The sequence below is a fragment of the Mastomys coucha genome, unplaced genomic scaffold, assembly GCF_008632895.1.
Source record: "Mastomys coucha isolate ucsf_1 unplaced genomic scaffold, UCSF_Mcou_1 pScaffold13, whole genome shotgun sequence".
NCBI lineage: Eukaryota > Metazoa > Chordata > Mammalia > Rodentia > Muridae > Mastomys > Mastomys coucha.
In genome coordinates, this window is record NW_022196895.1 from 77,485,578 (window position 1) to 77,504,065 (window position 18,488).

General features: G+C 42.9%; 1 protein-coding gene across 1 annotated transcript; it reads right to left on the bottom strand.

Moving 5' to 3' along the window:
• Positions 1 to 238: 238 nt before the first annotated feature.
• Positions 239 to 2,332, bottom strand: LOC116087503 (protein LIAT1-like). Its single transcript, XM_031366256.1, is given in 3 exon segments — positions 239 to 584; positions 795 to 855; positions 2,242 to 2,332. Coding segments are annotated over 3 exon segments (498 nt in total).
• Between the last annotated feature and the right edge of the window lie 16,156 nt (positions 2,333 to 18,488).

Here is an 18,488-nt window from a genome sequence, read left to right on the forward strand (position 1 = left end):
CGAAACTGTAATAAGTGAGTTTTACTTCATCCAAACTGTCAATAACAAGGGACAATGCACATTTAAAACTATCTCTCAGTGGATTTAAAGCTAGAGAGAAAGTGGTGGCTAGGTCGTTGGCCCTCACTCTTCTCTCTCTAGTACAGCACAGTATAATGCCAGCCCTGCAAGAAGACCTGACACTGGCTGCCTCTGAAGATAACATTTCTGAAGTTGGCAGTTAGATGGGTCCTTGTCATCACTGTGGTCTTTGGGAAGCTATCATCTGCCTTATTTCCTTATTTAGCCCCTTCACAGGTGTCTGAGAGGCATGCTGGGGCTGTAGGAATGGGCAGACAGTGTTTCTGTGGTACCCACGCAGCCATTCGGTGTTTCTGTGGCACCCACGCAGACATTCAGTGTTTCTGTGGTACCCACGCAGCCATTCGATGTTTCTGTGGCACCCACACAGCCATTCAGTGTTTCTGTGGCACCCACGCAGCCATTCATTGTTTCTGTGGTACCCACGCAACCATTCAGTGTTTCTGTGGTGCCCACGCAGTCATTCAGTGTTTCTGTGGTACCCACGCAGCCATTCAGTGTTTCTGTGGTGCCCACACAGTCATTCAGTGTTTCTGTGGTGCCCACGCAGTCATTCAGTGTTTCTGTGGTGCCCACACAGTCATTCAGTGTTTCTGTGGTACCCACACAGCCATTCAGTGTTTCTGTGGTACCCACACAGTCATTCAGTGTTTCTGTGGTGCCCACACAGCCATTCAGTGTTTCTGTGGTGCCCATGCAGTCATTCAGTGTTTCTGTGGTACCCACGCAGCCATTCGACAGAACCATTCCCTTCCATGGCTATTATTCTGTGGACTGTGATCAGAGAAAAGTATTTTCATCCTATGAAATCAGTTCCTATCTGCACATGTTCTCCGCTGAGGTCTGTCTCTGGGGGCTTTTGCAAAGCTATCAGCAAGTTTCCTGCTACAACATTGTCGTCAGATAGCATAAGTGGATGTAAGCAGTTGGGCAGGGTGGTACCACTGCAGCACGAGTGATGAATCCTAGCACTTCAGAGACAGCGGGAGGCGAATAGTCATGGTTTGAGGCCAGTCTGATTTATACAGCAAACTTCAGGACAGCCAGAGCGATGTAGTGAGATTTTTGTCTCAAAAAACAAACAAACAAACAAATAAACAAAAAGAATCATCAAATCAAACAAACAAACAAACTTAATTTGAACACTTTCCTCTTAGTTACCAGCAGCTCTTCCTGGTTCAGAATTTTCCAATACAGTTGTTCCCTGAATTTGGGCAAAAGTTGAAAACAAGAATCTGTTACCCCATAAGCATCAAGTGCAGTGACCTGTCTTTCAGCTGTGGAGAATGCATTGAGATGAAGGAGGACACAGGACATGGAAAGAGATGCAGTACAGAACCTGGGAGATAGAGAAAGGATAAAGAGAGGTGAGATGAAGACCAGTGCTGCAATAATGATGATGATGGTGGTGGTGATGATGATGATGATGATAATAATAATATAGATAAGTAATAAAAACATGAGAACAGATTTCAAAAGTCCACCAGAGAGACACACAGCATGAAGATTCTTTGTGTCTTGTTTAGTTGGCTAGCTGGGGGGTGGGCGGCAGGTCTTGCTGACTCCTGGAGAATCCATGAACGACTACAGATCTCTGGGTAAAGAGAACTTGGACTTGGAGTGGGGCATACCTTGTGTTAATATCACATATGCTGGGGAGAGGGTTTTAGTAGGAGAAAGGTAAGGAGGTGTGGCTATCACAGAGACCCCTACTCAGTGTTCTCCAGAATGCAGGGGTGAGGAGTCCACTGTTGAGGACCATTGCTATAGAGAACGGAGGCTGAGGTAGGCGTAGGTAAACCACATGACGAGGCTGCCTATGACCGGTGATAGGGCAACTGGACACAGAAGGGAAACAGGAGGGTTAACAACAGAATTGCTTGTACCGTATGTCTAGACACAGTTATAGACTGTGCCCCTGACCCCAGAGAACAAGATTCTAGAAAAAATGCATCTAGAAAGAGAAGACCGCCTTTCCAGGAATTTTCATGGTCCCATGAAGGTTTCTTTGGCACATATGCCCCTTAGGTTGAGTCCCAGTCCTAAGAGTGGACAAGGTCACGTGAGGGTCTTCATTGACTTCAGCATTCAACAGTGAGGTAGGGACACTGAACTAAAAAAAAAAAAAAAAATCTTCAGCCCAATGTGCCTTTTATTTACCATCTTCTGTCCTGTTCTGCTTCTTGGATAGATAACTTTGCAGGTTTCCTGGGGAGGGCGAATACTGCCTCTCAGAATTCTCAGCAGCCATGTTTGCAGCCTCTCCTTCCTGTGAGAGGTTCCAGTTACCTTTCCTCTCGGCTCTCAGGGAATTTCTGGGGACTCCCTAGCCTGAGGTTGGCTTCTGGTCGGTTCTCCCTGCTTCCTTTCCTGGTCCTTTAGAAAACACTTTTCCTATAGTCTCATAGCATGCAGATCTTCTGGTTTTACCAAAATCCTTTAAATTCCCCATCTGTCACACTTTCTTGCTATATACTAACGCTTAAAATCAGGGGCTCATCCATGTTAGGCAAGTGTTTTACATCCCAGTACTTTTTCTTTTCTTTTTTTTGTTTTCATTTTTATTTTGAGACAAGGTTTCACTAAATTGCCTAAGGTGTCCTTGAACTCACCCTGTAGCGTACCTTGCAGACCCTGAGCTGAGGAGCTCAATACCGCCAGGCTTGGCTCATCTACATTTTAATATATGAAACACATCGCTTCTTAAACATTCTTTTTATTAATAAAATATTTAGACATTCTTCTCCTCTTGGCCCTTGCTATATTTTTATGTAACTCCAGAGTTATTATTTTCAATAAAGTCATCACAAATAAGAAAAGCCCCATTAGATATTGAGGACTAGCCAGTTAACCACTTAGTGGTGAGAGCTCACCTCTGCCAGATGCATTTCAGTGCACATATATTTTCTGATAAGTCCTGAGGCCAGTGGATGAGGCTTGGCATTCTGTGTCCCATAAGCACTCAGCTCCTATGGATAAGTTGTATTGAATTTGGGTCATTCATATCCCAATTAATATTAGTTTTAAGTACTGTATTCCAAAGAGCTTGTTCATTCTACTAAGGTATACAACTGAACTATATATATATATATATATATATATATATATATATATATATATATTCTATTTATTTCCTTGTTCCATAGCAGCTTGAGGAAATAGGGAATCTTTAATTTTTTTTGCTCATAGAAGCTTTTTCTACTTTGCATTTTCTTTACTGCTCTAGCAAGCTTTATTAATTTTTTTTCCAAGACAACTTCTGTCACTGTTACTTTCCTGTTATTTGTTTCTGATTCATCATCTATAGCTTTGCTTGCTTTCTTCTTCTTTGTGTGCTTTCATGTGTTCTTTTCTCTAAATCAAGTTAAGAGACATCATTAGAACTAGTATTTGTATTCTGTTTCCTGTCATATGAGAATTTAAAATAAATTCTCCTTTTGAGAGTCTTGATGTGTTACATCTTCATTATCATTTATCTCAAAAGACATTTCTAATTACTCGATGTTTCAAGTGGATTTGTGAACTCCTGTGACAGTTTTTGCTTCATTTTCAGATGGTTGGGGATTTTTAAAGCATTACATTCTTACTGATTTATGATGGAACTCTAAGTATAGATTCTGTGTGTTCTATCATTTCAAATTTCTAGCGAACGTTTTATGCACAACAAGGCATTCACATTGGTGAATATTCTTTATGTATTTGGATACCATATAAGAATTCCATTCCTGCATGCAGAACCCTAGAAATGGCAATTGGCTCGTTTGTTAACAATAATGTCTTCATTATCATATGGATATTTTGTACTTTTATTTGTTGTAACAATTATGGATAATGTGCTATTGGGATCTTCAATTCTGAAGGCTTGTGGATTTCCTTTTCTAGTTTTACATTGCATGATATATATAACTTCTGACATTACAGTATAATTACTTGATGTATTCATAAAATGAGTATCCTAGCTCTTGGAAGGTCTTCAGACTGGGAAATGCTTGCTCTGTAAGCAGGAAGGCCTCCGTTCGGGTGCATAAACCACACCCAGGAAACTCAGAGCAGAAGCACGAACCTGGGATCCCAGAGCTGCAGAGATAAAAGATTTTTGTCTGTTTGTTAGTGTTTAAACACTGTAATTATGTTATGCTGTTATAAACTTTCCCCATATTTCCAGGACAAGGTCTCACTCTATAGCCCTGGCTGACTTCAAACTCATGTTGATTCAGAGCTTGCAGATGTGAGCTAACACACCTAGCCTAGTGTACATTTCCCTGTCAATTGGTTCATCTTTTTAGAGGTTTTTGTGGACCTGTTAGTTAGTGTTTGTGGTTGAATTTTGAATGTTTTAAGAAATTGTTATTCATATCTTGCCTTCTGACCTTTCTCTTTCTTTCCTTGGCTCCTATTTGTGAGCTCTTGCCAGTGCCCAAGGACAGAGTTTGGGTTGGTGTGCTTTGAGATAGGTTGTGGCTGGGTTATTTCTCTTCCTGACAGCACTTGGTTATTCTCACCACCTGCCCACACTCAGAGTCTCCTCCCTGTCCTCAGAGTCTCCTCCCTGTCCTCACTCAGAGTCTCCTTCCTGTCCTCAGAGTCTCCTCCCTGTCCTCACTCAGAGTCTCCTTCTGTCTTCAGAGTCTCCTTCCTGTTCTCAGAGTCTCCTTCCTGTTCTCAGAGTCTCCTCCCTGTCCTCAGAGTCTCCTCCCTGTCCTCAGAGTCTCCTCCTTGTCCTCAGAGTCTCCTTCCTGTCCTCAGAGTCTCCTCCCTGTCCTCATTCAGAGTCTCCTCCTTTGTTCTCCACCTGCTGTTGACCCCTCTACTGAATCTTTTATGTCAGCTGTTGTATTTTTCACATCTAGACTCTTTCTTTTATTGGTTTCTAACCTTTGCAGCTTCCACATGTAGTGACTTTTCCATAATCACAAATGACTCTTCACCACTTACACACTGACTCTGTAACTCATCACAATTATTTTAAGGTCTTGTGTAAATTACAAAACCTGGGTCATGAGTAAGTCTGTTAATATTAGCTGTTTTACCCTTTGACTATGTATTTCATATTCTTATTTATGTTTCCAAGTATCATTTTAATATGATTTTTGCCCATGTAGTAGACATAATTATATTTTAAAGCACTCTAAATCTCTCTTCTCTTAAATATGAGCTGTTTATGTAAAAGAAAATTAAGTAGCCAATAAACTAATTGCATTTTGTAAGTAGGCTTTTGTGCTGCTCATCTGAAGGTGTTTGTGGGTGTCTGTGTGTGTTTGTCTGTGTCTGTGTGTTTGTGTGTCTGTGAGTGTGTGTGCCTATGTGTGTTTGGTCTGTATTCTTAATACATAGACCTCAGACATGGAACATGTTGCTGTATCTCTCACTCCCAAGTCTTATCTTTTTTCCTCAATCCTAATGGGAAACCTAAGGCGAGTGGCCAATTCTTACGGTGATCAAGTGTCCGAGCACCAACTCCATGTGGCAGGGAGTTCCTCAGAGATCTCTCTTCAGATCTCTGTTTCTTCCAAGTGACATCATCATAAAGACCTTCAAGCTTGTGTCTTGCTTATATAGCTAAGGGTTAATGATGGGGGAAATTGATAACCAATTTGGGGGGTTTCACTTTCTTCAGGTCTTTTCCCTTGGGGGTGGGTCCTTTCTCTCAGCTTTTGTAACTCTAATGTCCTCATGTCGAGTTGGCTTCCTGGTGTGTCTTTGCTTTCTGAGAGTTTTCTTGTACAGTTTTGTAGCTCCAACATCTTCAAAAACATCTTCTGAAAGCATGTCCCGTGTTGTCTATGGTGTGACCTTTAACCTTGACATAGAAACTCTGAAGGCAAGGGAGGTGCTCATGGGAAAGGAAAGCACCACAAGGCTCTTCTCCTACTCCTCTTCTTGCATTGTTAACGCTCTCCAGTTCCCTGTTTCTGATTATTCCTCCATCCCTTCAAATACTTTACTATGTCATCACGAGTTTATAGCTGTGTTTGGCAGAAGAATTGATATGATCTGTTTTGCAAGTAGATGGTAGAAGACACTGTAATTTTTCAGAATTTGCTTTAGTATTTGGAGAACGAAACGCCACTCACACTGTTCTTTGTGAAAAAATAAATACTTACACTCCTCAAGTTGGCACCATGACTGTCCCAGCATGCTTTTTGTTACCAAACACAACTCAGAGGAGGAAAGGTTTTATTTGATCCCCAGTCCCTCACTGAGAAAATCAGAGAAGCCCAAGGAAAGGGCTTGCTGCAGAAACCACAGAGGAACACGGCTTACTGCTTTGCTCTTTAGCTCTTGTATCAGCTACGTTGCTTACAAAGAGCAGGACCCTCTGCTTAAGTCTGGTATCAAAGACAGTAGGGCTAGGCCCTCTAACATCAGTCCACAGTCAGAAACTAGGGCTAGGCCCTCTAACATCAGTCCACAGTCAGAAACCCACTTGAGGCTGGGACAATTTGATCAAGGTAATCCCTAATTCAGACTCAAACAGATAGCTCTGGCTGTATGACATTGACCTCGGAAGCTGACTGGAGCCCTAAGTGCACCTGCCTTGCCATCCAGCACTCTCTGAAACATTACTAAGGTTGCTCAGCTTTCCCGAGAATGTGAAAGATTCCTGCATGCTCTCATCACCTGTATACATGATGGAGTTGTTACGAAGAAATGCAGAAAAGTGACAGGTGTGTGTTTCTGTGTTTAGGATCTGAGCTTTTACAAATATGAATGCGTGTGTGTGTGTGTGTGTGTGTGTGTATGAAATGCTCATACACACACATATAGTATTACAACATAATTTCACAAAAATCAAAGTAAAATGAGTATTCTGGTCTATCTAGCCCAACTCAAATGTTCCTCAACCTTCTCTCCTAATTACACAGTCTGATGAAATGTTGAGTGTTTCAGTTATATTATTAATAATTATATTTAGCATTGAAGTATATATAGAAAGAAACTTTGAAAGAATTAATACCCTAACTTTAAAAATGAAGGCTTCCTTAGGTTTCAGATCATGGACATGCCATTCCATCCCAGCTCTAAGCAAGTGGCAGATGACAAAGGCATCCCATATGAAGTGATAGCTGAGCGGCCTCATTTCTACAGTCTGCTCTTTTCTCTATCATCCCCCAATGCAACAAACAGAGGAGACATTTCCTTGTGGTGACCTGGACACAGCTGGGACATTATCTGCTGGGCTTGTAGCTGCCCTCCAGTGTTTCCCCAAGCAGCCATGAAGCTGAGACTGTACCTCATCTCAGTAAGTCAACGATACCTAGGACAATGTCTATGAACTGGACATGCTCAGTGCTTAATAGACAGTACACCATTGGAGTGAGCACACACAGTGATGTGACTGCTGTTCCTTCCAGAGCTAAATGCCAGCGGCAGTGATGTGAATTCTTTCTGAGTTCTCTCTGGATCCAGACAGTCACAGTGAGCTGTGCTTGCGCAGTGGAAAGGGTTTGGTGATTCTGGAAAGTATCTTGTGTGTGTGTGTGTGTGTGTGTGTGTGTGTGTGTGTGTGTGTGTGTGTGTGTGCTGTAGTGGAAGTGTATTTGTTACTTTCTCATTGCTATAACAAAATACTTGGCAAAGGCAAGTTAAGGAAAGAAGGGTTTATCACATTTTAAAAAATGCAATCTATCATGATGTTAAGGCTTATAGATTATAACCTGCTGGTGGGAAGGCATATATCATGACAGGCTTGGTAACATTGTATCCACAGTTCATGACAGGGCTTGTGATATTGTATTCACAGCCAGGAAGCAGATGGTGAGAAGACATGGAGCTGTACAAGGCTGGTAACATTGTATCCACAGTTCATGACAGGGCTCCTAACATTGTATCCACATTCAGAAAGCAGAGGGTGGGAAGGCAGGGAGCATAAGAAGGCTGATAATATTGTATCCAAAGTCAGCAAGCAGAGAGAGAGAGAGAGAGAGAGAGAGAGAGAGAGAGAGAGAGAGAGAGAGAGAGAGAGAGAGGAATGTTGGTACCAGGCTCTCTTCCCCCACCCCTTTTCTTTTTATATGTCATTTATTTTTTTTAACTTTTTTGTCTTTGTATTTAAAAATAGCAAAATAAGTAAATATACTATGCAATATAGGAGGTTGGCCAGAATAGTTACCATGACAATGCAAGAAGAGGTGACAAGAACTTGACAGTGACTGAAATGAAGACAAGACAGAGTGAGTTTGGGAACGGAGAGAAGTTGAACAGGGTAAGCAAGAGATTAGCTGTTGAAGGACATCTCTAGATTTACTTGAAGCAAGAGGTACCTAGAAGTAGGAAAGGAGGCAATCTGGGTAACTTTTCTCTGGCAAAGTCCTGCCACTTTGGAGCATGTTTCGATTCTGTTGCTGTAGAAAATGCCTGACATAAAGATAACACTTCTATCTTACACTTTCAGGGTTCAGCCAGTGATTGCTGGGAAGTCACAGCAGGAACTGGAAGTGTCATATCACAGTCAAGAGCAGAGAAAACAAAGGTATGGATCCTTGTTTGTTACCAGCATTCTCTACTCTTTTGCTGTCTTGTTACATAACCCTAACTGTCCTGGGACTTGATGTACAGAGCAGGCTGACCTCAAACTCACAGATATCTGCTACTCTCTGCTTCTATTGTGCTAAATGCTGGGATTAAAGGCATGTACCTTCCTTCTAGACCCACTGACTGTTGTTTCTACTTTTAAACAGTCCCTGGCCAGCCTGAGAAGAAGTACTACACCAGTTCAGAGTAGGTCTTCCAAAATGAACTAACAATCGAGATAATCGAATCGAGACAATCTCCCGCAGACATGCTCACAGATCAATCTTATTCAAACAAAACCTCATAAAGACTGTCTAAGCAGTACTAGGTTGGGTCAAATTGGCAGTTAAAATTAACCAGGACAGAACTTCTGGGAAATATCCCAATGAGGTCGAGATCTCAGAGACTCTTTATTCTTGTCTAAGCTATGAAAAATAATGGTAGACAGAAGATGTGGTCGTAGATGGACCCTAGTGTCCAGACATAAGTACTAGCAATATTAGTTGTGTCATCCCTGTGATTAAACAAGACAGAAGCAAGATAAAGGAAGAAGGGCTTCTTTTGCTCACTGTTTCAAGAGGCTCCATCCATTATGGTGGGGAGAACATAGTAGAAGACAAAACAGTTCACAGCATTGGGAGCCAGGAATAGGTCAGAGATCCAGAAAGGGGCCAAAGGCAAGATAGCCCTACAAGGCTGAGGCAGCAGGGACTAAGACTTCTTAGTGTACAAGGGGGAAGCACCATTAGTTAATGAACTAGGAATAAAGGGAGTTGACCAGGGAGGTTCCCTGGTACTCAGGAGCTCAGGCATGTGTGTGTGTGTGTGTGTGTGTGTCTGTGTGTGTGTGTGTGTGTGTGTGTGTGTGTGTGTGTAGTTTGAGCAGGGAGTCTTCCAGATGTGCTCCTCAGAAGCTGAAGAAGAATGGGCTGAGATTCTAGGAGCTTTGTACTTGCTTTCTGGGGAAGGTTTCACCCATGGTCAGAAGGGAAGCCAGAGACCCACATCATGTGAAATTAGCTTGCTTTACCTGCATGTCTGGCTAGATGACTGTGGCCATGTGAGAATTGATGGACTGTTCCTGTGTAGGGAATGGCCTTTGAGCTATGCTTGAAGAAGGCTAAAAAGGGCAGAGAACCTGGGGAGCCTCCATGCAGTGTCTTCTTTTTGATCTACACCTCCTGCTGTGGGATGGAGAGAGGACCTGCTGCCAGCTGCTCCAGGACTCTGAGTCTTACATCTTCACAGCCCCAGGGGGAACTTGAAGTTCCCTCCTTTGCTAGGTCTGCCTTAGTTATGGTGAACTGCCTTCATCTCTTCAAGTCGTGAGCCCAGGATGTGAGACCGGCACACCTTTTGGAGTTGGGGCATTGGAAGAAGTAATTACCTTAAACCTGAGGTCACATGGATGGGCCCTGATTCAATATGACTGGTATCTTTCACAAACTCATATGGAGAGGTGGTCATACAAAGTCAAGGACAGACATCTGGCCATCTATACAAGTCTAAGGTTCCACAGAAACCAGCCCTGATGGTACCTGGGCCTTGGATTTCTGGCTTCTGACATGGAGAAGATTCAGAGCACAAACAGCCTCCTGAGTTGTAGCTGGCAATAGCTACATCTTCTTGGGGTGGGTCTTGACTTAGGATATCTGATCAAATGGAGAGTACAGGAGTAATATGGACAGTGTTGGGGCCATCCACAGAGAGACTCTTGCTATAGGCTGAGCCCACTTGCATTGACCTCTGGTAGCAAGATGTCATAAGGACAGGATCCTTTTGTCTTTTTTTGACTGTTGACAGAACAGGGAGTTTATATAGCGAAAGCAAAAAATATCTTCCTCAAACTCTAATCACTTGCTTGCTAAATACTTTTATGATTGTAAGAGCTTAGCATAAGAAAAGACATACATTCAGAGATCTTATTTCTTTACTCTTGCCTGAGATACACAGTTTTTTTTTTCTTTAAACTATTAACAGGGTCTGAGGGAAGCTTCCCTTATCAGTCACCAGTACCACCACCCTATTGCTTTAGTTTATAATTTAGTTTCTAACTGTAATGAAAGGATATGAAGATTTATCATATCTCCCCCACCATGTTTTAAAGTGCAAAACCTTGGAAACTAGACTTTCTGTGCACCCTGCTATAACTATCAATGCACCAGACTTGTTATTAGTTTTGAATTACTTTTATTATTTGAGTGTGTACATATGTATGCGTGTGTGTGTGTGTGTGTATGTCACATGCATACATACACAGAAGTCAGTGTACAACATGAAGGAGTTGGTTCCCTTATTCCATTGTGTTAGTCTGGCTCAGAGCTTGAGTTCTGGTCATCAGACTTGGTGGTAAGTGTTCACATCCTCTGATCCCTCTAGTTAGCTGCACTTTGACAGATTCTTAGCAATGTCCTAATTGTTCCATTAAAAACCATGAGGGACAGAGGGGCAAGGCTGGAGATGCCATGTGAGATTGCTGCTTTCCTATGGCTACTGATGAAATTCTACAAATTTGTTTCTCTGTGTAGTCTTAGGTCTTTGGAACCCAAAACTCAACATCTCATTTTTACCTTTTTTCATTTTATATACAGTTTGAAGAGGTTGCTGTGCATGTCCTCCCGTTTTCTATGGAATCTCTGAAATGGGTTCAGCATGTAGGCTGTACAAGTGAACCTCACAATTCAAGAGCTTTGTGTAATACCTGAAGGCCACTGAAAGGCGATGCAGGGGTTCTAAGGTTGCAAACCTGGGCTCTGATACTTGGTCTGCCTATTACGCCCATGGTAAATTAATGCCTGTGTTTTGAATCACTTTCCTTTCTGCGCATAGCCATTTTAATTCTGATGTCATGATTTAAAGAAACAAGTACTACTTTCTGAATACTCATGACTCACTCTTCCAGTGTTAAAAAAAAACAAAGAAATGAACAAGCAAACAAACATAAGGACACAGAGCTAAGTTTAGCACACTAGAAATACATCGGCTTCTTGAAGTAAAAAAATCCATCCAGTTGGCATCAAGAAAAATGTAGCATGTAAATATTTTATGAAGAAAATGCAATCATTCTCACATTGCCCAAAACAGATGCCAAATTTATATGATAACAGCCATGCCCCTACAGGTTGGCTGGCTTGCACAGTTCACATCTGATTGCAAACACAAACCTCGTGGAGTCACGAGCTAGAGCTTAACCATGCAGCTCTCTTTACTAAGGCATGCACAATATGCCCAAGTATTGCTAATTCAGCAGTGAAAAATAAATTACACTTTTAAGCCAAACAATTAACACTCAACTTTAAACGCTGCTTGCTGGAGCACTTAGATAAATAGCGCAGACACCGCCTCACACTCCCAAGTGCTGGGTCCCAACTTGACTCACAGCAATACTCACTCATAAGTCTCTTAAGCCACTTCAGTAATTCTCAGATGGACTTACATTGAAAAGTGCTCTGTGGGCTTCATGATGCGGCTTCGTGTCTTTTAGGATTTAGGAACCAGTATCATCCAGAGTAGTTGAGTCATCGTGAAGCATAACCACGGCGAGATGACAGGAGGCTCTGATGCACATGGCAGGTAAAACACTATAGGATCTGTGACATTTGTATGGGGGTGTGCAAATCTGTGTATGTTTCTGTGTGTGTGTGTGTGTGTGTGTGTGTGCTAGAGTATGTTTTTCAAAGTTGATCTTATTTATTTATTTATTTATTTATTTATTTATTTATTTGAAATGAGGCCTCTCACTGAACCAACTATGCTATAATGGTTGGCTAACCATCCCAGGACTCCTTCTGTTTTCACTTCTCCAGTGCAATCTTTTACATGGATGCTGGGGAATCCAAACTCCTTATACTGCAAGACAAGCTTCTGACTGACTGAGCCATCTTCCTGGCTAGGGTCTGTGGCTTTGTCACGAGTATTTGCTCAGTTCCCTGTGACAGAGCCTTTCATCTGCATACTTGTAGAACCTTCCAGAAGGTCTACCCCTCCCTCCCAGATCCTCTGTTCTTCCCCAACAAGGGCTTCAGTAATTCACCTCTTTGTGGTTGTGCACGTGCGTGTGCGTGTGCGTGGGTGCGTGTGTGTGTGTGTGTGTGTGTGTGTGTGTGTGTGTGTGTGAAAGAGAGAGAGAGAAAGAGAGAGAGAGAGAGAGAGAGAGAGAGAGATGGAGACTACTGTAACTAAATACTTCATCAGTGGCAATTGAAGGGAGGGAGAGTGTATTTCGTGTATTTGGTCCTGCAATATTGGGGATGTGGGTCGCCCTGCTGACAATTGGCTCCACGGAGGCAGGACTGTGCTGGTGGGGCCTCTTCACCTCCTCAGGTGTTGAAGAGACAGGAAGCAGAGAACAGACAGGAAGTTGTAAGCCACTCCCTCCAGGAAAATACCATTTCCTAAAGGTTCAAGACAGCTTTCTAAAACAGCATTGCCAGCTGGGATCCAGGTGAACAGACACAGGAGCATAGGGAGATGTTCCAGTTTACACTACAGCAGAGGTACCATGGTATATCTGCTCAGGTGCCTAGGGTAGGACTTGACTCTAGACTTGACTCTGTTGAAATCAGGGGTCAAAGATACTAAGAACCATGGAGCATGAATACAGGAACTTAGGAACCCAGGGACCTAGGAGCCAGGAGCCCCAGGGAATCAGGAATCAGAAAGCCAGGCTATCAGGATCCAGAAGTTTAGAAGCTCGGGAGCCAGAAATCAGGGAGCCCAGTGTCACGAAGGTCTGGATGTCAGCTGCCAATTCTAGTGCTGTCATCTCTAGGCTTTGAAGAGACAGGCATGCTCAGACCTCAGATCAGAGTGACATCTTGTTTGTAGTCTGATTTCTCTTCAACTACAAGAGTACAGGAGTATGTGCACCACTCAGTTTTGCTTTGAAATGCACCTTTCATGTATAGTTAGGTGCCATCATCCAAGTTTTCATGCTCTCTCTCTCTCTCTCTGCCTATGTATATATATATATATATGTGTGTGTGTGTGTGTGTGTGTGTGCCTATATATAGGCACACACACACACACACACACACATATACATATAAAATCACGTTTTCAAAACAGTAAACACAGACAGCAAAAGATATCAGAAGCCTATAGTATAATTTGCCACACACCATCTATACTGATGGCTCAAACTCCTGCTGTGTGGGCATGATGCAAATATCTGTCATCTTTTCTTTTGCCTCTTCCCCTAAGGAACTGTTCATAAAACAGCATGATAGTCAGAGAGGTAACCATCTATGCCTATCTTCAGATCCATTTTCTCAGAGCAGCAAACCGAAGTTCTACAGCATGTCTAAAAACACATAGGTCAAGGCATATCATTTATTACTAGACTCTTGGACCAACTTATGCCCCCTTATGCCTACCACAGAAGATTCAGTCTGAACTCTTAGAGGCCAGTGCTGCAAAGGGCTGCTCAGACTGCAGAGAATTAAGAACACTGGGAAGTTGCCTGGTGAGAAGAACAGCAACATGGTTCATAGTGCCAATAACTCGTTTTAGAATTTCTACTGTACACACCACATGGCAATTTGGACTGTGTGTTCACTTAGTCCTTACAGAAAATCTGTTATCCACATTATAAATATGAAGAAAATGAATATTTGAGAAAATTAGTGACTATGTTCAAGTACAAATGCTTGTCCATGGATTTCAATCCACCTGTGGCCGTCTATGTTAGCACAGCCTCTGGTGTGAAGTGGTCATAGTGGGTACTTACCACAGAGTGTCTTCCCTCGTACAGACAAAAGGTTGTACATTTTGGGAAGAAGATCCACTCAGACAGGAAGGGAATGTGACATTTGGAGAGTGAGGGGACACTGACAGAGGTGACAACAGCCAGCACAGGGTCCATAAGAGAAAGTAGCAGTTACAGGTCTGAGGTGGGGATGCTAGTAGTTTTCAGGGGTCAAAGACACAAAGTAACAGACATGGATACTTAAACAGAAGCCCAAAATGACCCCCTCCTGCCAGAGAGTGGCTTTTGAGGGCTCCAGATACAAAATAGCAGTGACAAATTGGAGGCAAGAATCCTAGAGCAGTTTCTACAGGCAAACAGTTACAGTGTGGAGCCTGGGGGCTCAGGGCACACCGTTACAGAGTGACCTGACAGGAGCAGAGCAGTAGCAACCACAGAGAGGAAATGGAACAAAAGCTACAAACTCTATTAGGACGGACAACAAACTTCCATCAAGCAGATAGAAGGAGCCCAGCGGTGGGAGATCCACCTGGAACTCTAGGTTCATGGAGGCCCTTACCAGTCTGGGCTTCCTCATTTCCCGGATTGTCTTCCATTTCATAAAAGTTGCAGTTTCTTAGGGATGGAAGGCCACTCCTTCTTAAAGGAGCCATTTCCTGTTTTCCAAATCACCCCAAGTCCCCTGCCCTTCTTCAACTGAAGCACGGGGTCCAGAGATAATATCCAAGATCACTGCTGAAGGGTCTCAGTTGCTACTCAGATTCTTGAATCAAAGTGTGGGGGTGGACCTGGACCGCAGGAGCATCTGATCATCCTAGTTCTAGTGATATACTTCCTCACTGTTCTGAGAATCCACCCCAACTAGGACAAAGCTGGGACATCTACCAGCAGAGGTTATGAAAAACCAACAGATTCTCAGAATGTGGGGTTGTACTATGAACCTGAAGGGTAGTGCCCAGTGTACAGTGGGCACGCTACAACAGAAGCTGTATTCTAAGGTAGATAGTTACAATGACTATGTCTTCTCCTACTGTTGGGGACTCATGCACCTGCATTTGATTCCAAACATTACCTCACTGTCCCTCTGGGACATGATTGTCCCTTTCCCACTGCAAACTTACCGCAGCTAATTTGTTACTAATTTGGTTCTCAGTTAAACAGACTGAAAAGAACAGGAAATCTGATCTGCTGCAACATTTATTCCTTTGCCTAGTGTCAGATAAATAGGTTAGTATGGCTGAGATTAAGTTTGCAAAGATATGCCCAATGGCTTGCTTGACTCAAGATAATTTGCGTTTTGCTTCTCAATGTGTAAGACAAGCACACACAGACATACACAATCACAGAGAGAGATTGAAAGAGAGAGAGACAGAGACAGACAGACAGACAGACAGAGACAGAGATACAGAGAGAGAGACAGACAGACAGAGACACAGACAGACAGACAGACAGACAGACAGACAGACAGACAGACAGACAGAGAGCTAGGGAACCAGACAAAGACTGAGACAGATAGGAAGGCAGAGAAGAAGACAGAGACAAGAGACAAGGAAACACAGAGAGAAGGAAACCAGCAGAGGCAATGACAGAGTGAAGGAGCACAGACAGACACACGTGTGATCCAAAAGAAGCTAGAGTGACTCCGAGACTTTCTAATCTGGAAATCCATGTCCTATTCATTTTACTACGAGGTGATATCTGGATCCTTATAACACACATTACTGTTGGTATCTCATCTTTTGATATAGTTTCCTGTAGGTTTTTTTTTTTTTTTTTACTGAAAGTACATTATTTCAAAGACAGGGCCATTTTTAGTGTATTACCTGAGATTTTCCTAGCCACAAAGACTTGTTTCTGTGGGTGTTCTTGAAGTATGACATTCACATCTCTCAGTGGACTTGCCAGGGCCTTGGTAATGGCAAGAACCCTAAAAGTCAGCCACCACTTTCTCTCTAAATTCTAAAAGGAGAGGCACGGGCGAGCCTTGATGCTATTGACTCCATGAGAAGAGGATCCTGGTCTTGGGACACTAGCAGTCATGTGCGGTCCCCAGAGCATGTCTGGTTGAGCCAGTCTGTCCCTGTCCAGCCTTTGTTCATGTCCTGCTCCTTGTTAGGATCAAACAGGTGCGGAGGGACCACCCATAGTGCAGGTCAGCTTCTTCCATGTCTACTGTTCCTACTTTCTATAGTGTCCCCCTTGACTTGACTGCCCACTGCCCACCTGCCCGGCACCTGCCTGGCTGCCCGCTGCCCACCTGCCCGGCGCCTGCCTGGCTGCCCGCTGCCCACCTGCCCGGCGCCTGCCTGGCTGCCCGCTGCCCACCTTCCCGGCGCTTGCCTGGCTCCCTGCTGCTCACCTGCCCGGCGCCTGCCTGGCTGCCCGCTGCCCACCTGCCCGGCCCCTGCCTTCACATCACCCTATGAAGCCTGTGAGATAGATTCCAGACACTCTGTCTTATGCTGCCTCCATGCCCCCTCTCCTTTCTCTTTTCCCCTTTTCCACACTCTGTGCTAACACAGACCTCTCCCCTTCACCAACCAAGGGCCACTTGCCATGCATGGTTTATTGAATTATTGTAATCATTCTGGAACTCAGCAGAAGCCTGGGATTCAGAGGATGCTTCCAACAGGGGCTTAATGGATATGATATCTCTATCATTAGACTTTCAAAAGCATTATGACATGAAGGGCTTTCCTCTCTATGGGCAGTTTTTATATTTTTTATTGGAAGTAGCCTTCAACAGGCACATCTCTTGGAGATGAAAACTACACACATGTAAAACCTCTGACTCATTTATAAATTTTAAGATATGACTACTACAAAATATTTTTAAAGGGAAGACACATAGAAAAAATTTTCTGCAATGCACTGTCTAAAATAAATCACATAACAGAAATCCAGAGCCCATTTCAATATCCCCAGATCATATCATGCAAACATATGCACACACTAGTATGTTTTTCTGCATATATAATTAAATTATATGGGAAGGGGCATGTAAATTCAATATTTCTACTTAAAAGGACACAATAATATGTGAAATTTCCAATCTTTGTATGTGACATACATGTGCTTATATGGAGATATATTATTTATTTTATAAACATAATTATACAATTTAAAATTATATAAGCATATATAATAACTAAATAATTAATTTTGTGTGTACATTGGAGATATGCATGAGCAACAGTGAATAGCGGGAGTCAGAGGGCAGCTTGTAGGAGCTGGTTCTCTCCTTCCATTATTTAGGTTCCAGTGATGGAACTGGGTCCTTAGGCAGCAGTTCTTAACTTGTGGGTGGTCCAGATATTTGGCATATTAGACATTTACATTATGATTCAAAAGAATAACAAAATTCCAGTTATGAGGTATTCACAAAATAATGTCATGGTTGGACTTCACAAGGAAGCCCAACACGAGGAATTGGATTGAGGGTCACAACATTAGGAAGGGTAAGAGCCACAGTCCTTAGGCTTGCTGGCTAGTACTTTAATTTTTCATTAATTCATCTTGCTAACCCTATATATGGTTTCTGATTGCATAAAATACAAGAATTAAGACATGTCCACAAAATTTAAGGAGCCACACTTGGTTTAGAGATGGGTAAATAATAGGTCCACTCACAGTTTTGAACTAAATCTGTACAAAACTGAAATGAGAGCGTCTAAATAAAAATGAAAATGAACTTTGCCAAATGCCTTCCTTAGATCACATTGCATCTGCTTATTTTTCTGTTCTACATGTTTTAGGAACCTGAGGTGGGTCATGACTGAGGAAGGATGCTCTGCAGTCAGCCATGCTGGCTTGGAAGAAACCCTGACAGGCTTTGCAGGGCCAAGGCTGCCACTCAGGCTTTAGTAGGGCCATCATCCAGTTCACAGTGAAAATGACCCCTCATTTACATACAGCTTAACTGAGTAGGCCTGACTTGAAATGTCTGCAGCATAGATGTGGTTGACATCAGACAGAAGAATCTCAGTGCATGGAATGAGAACAGAGAATGTGTTCACAGCACCTTCCAAAGACTCTGGTTCCTCTCGCCATAGCTTTCTCTGCGCTTTCAGTTGCTTCTGGTTTGCTGGCTATTTAGCTCTCAGTGTTCATGCATGAGGTAGAAAGGAACATGAGAAGCTCCCTGCCAGCCATCTGGCATGGTTCCCAGTGCCCTGGTCTCCTATGG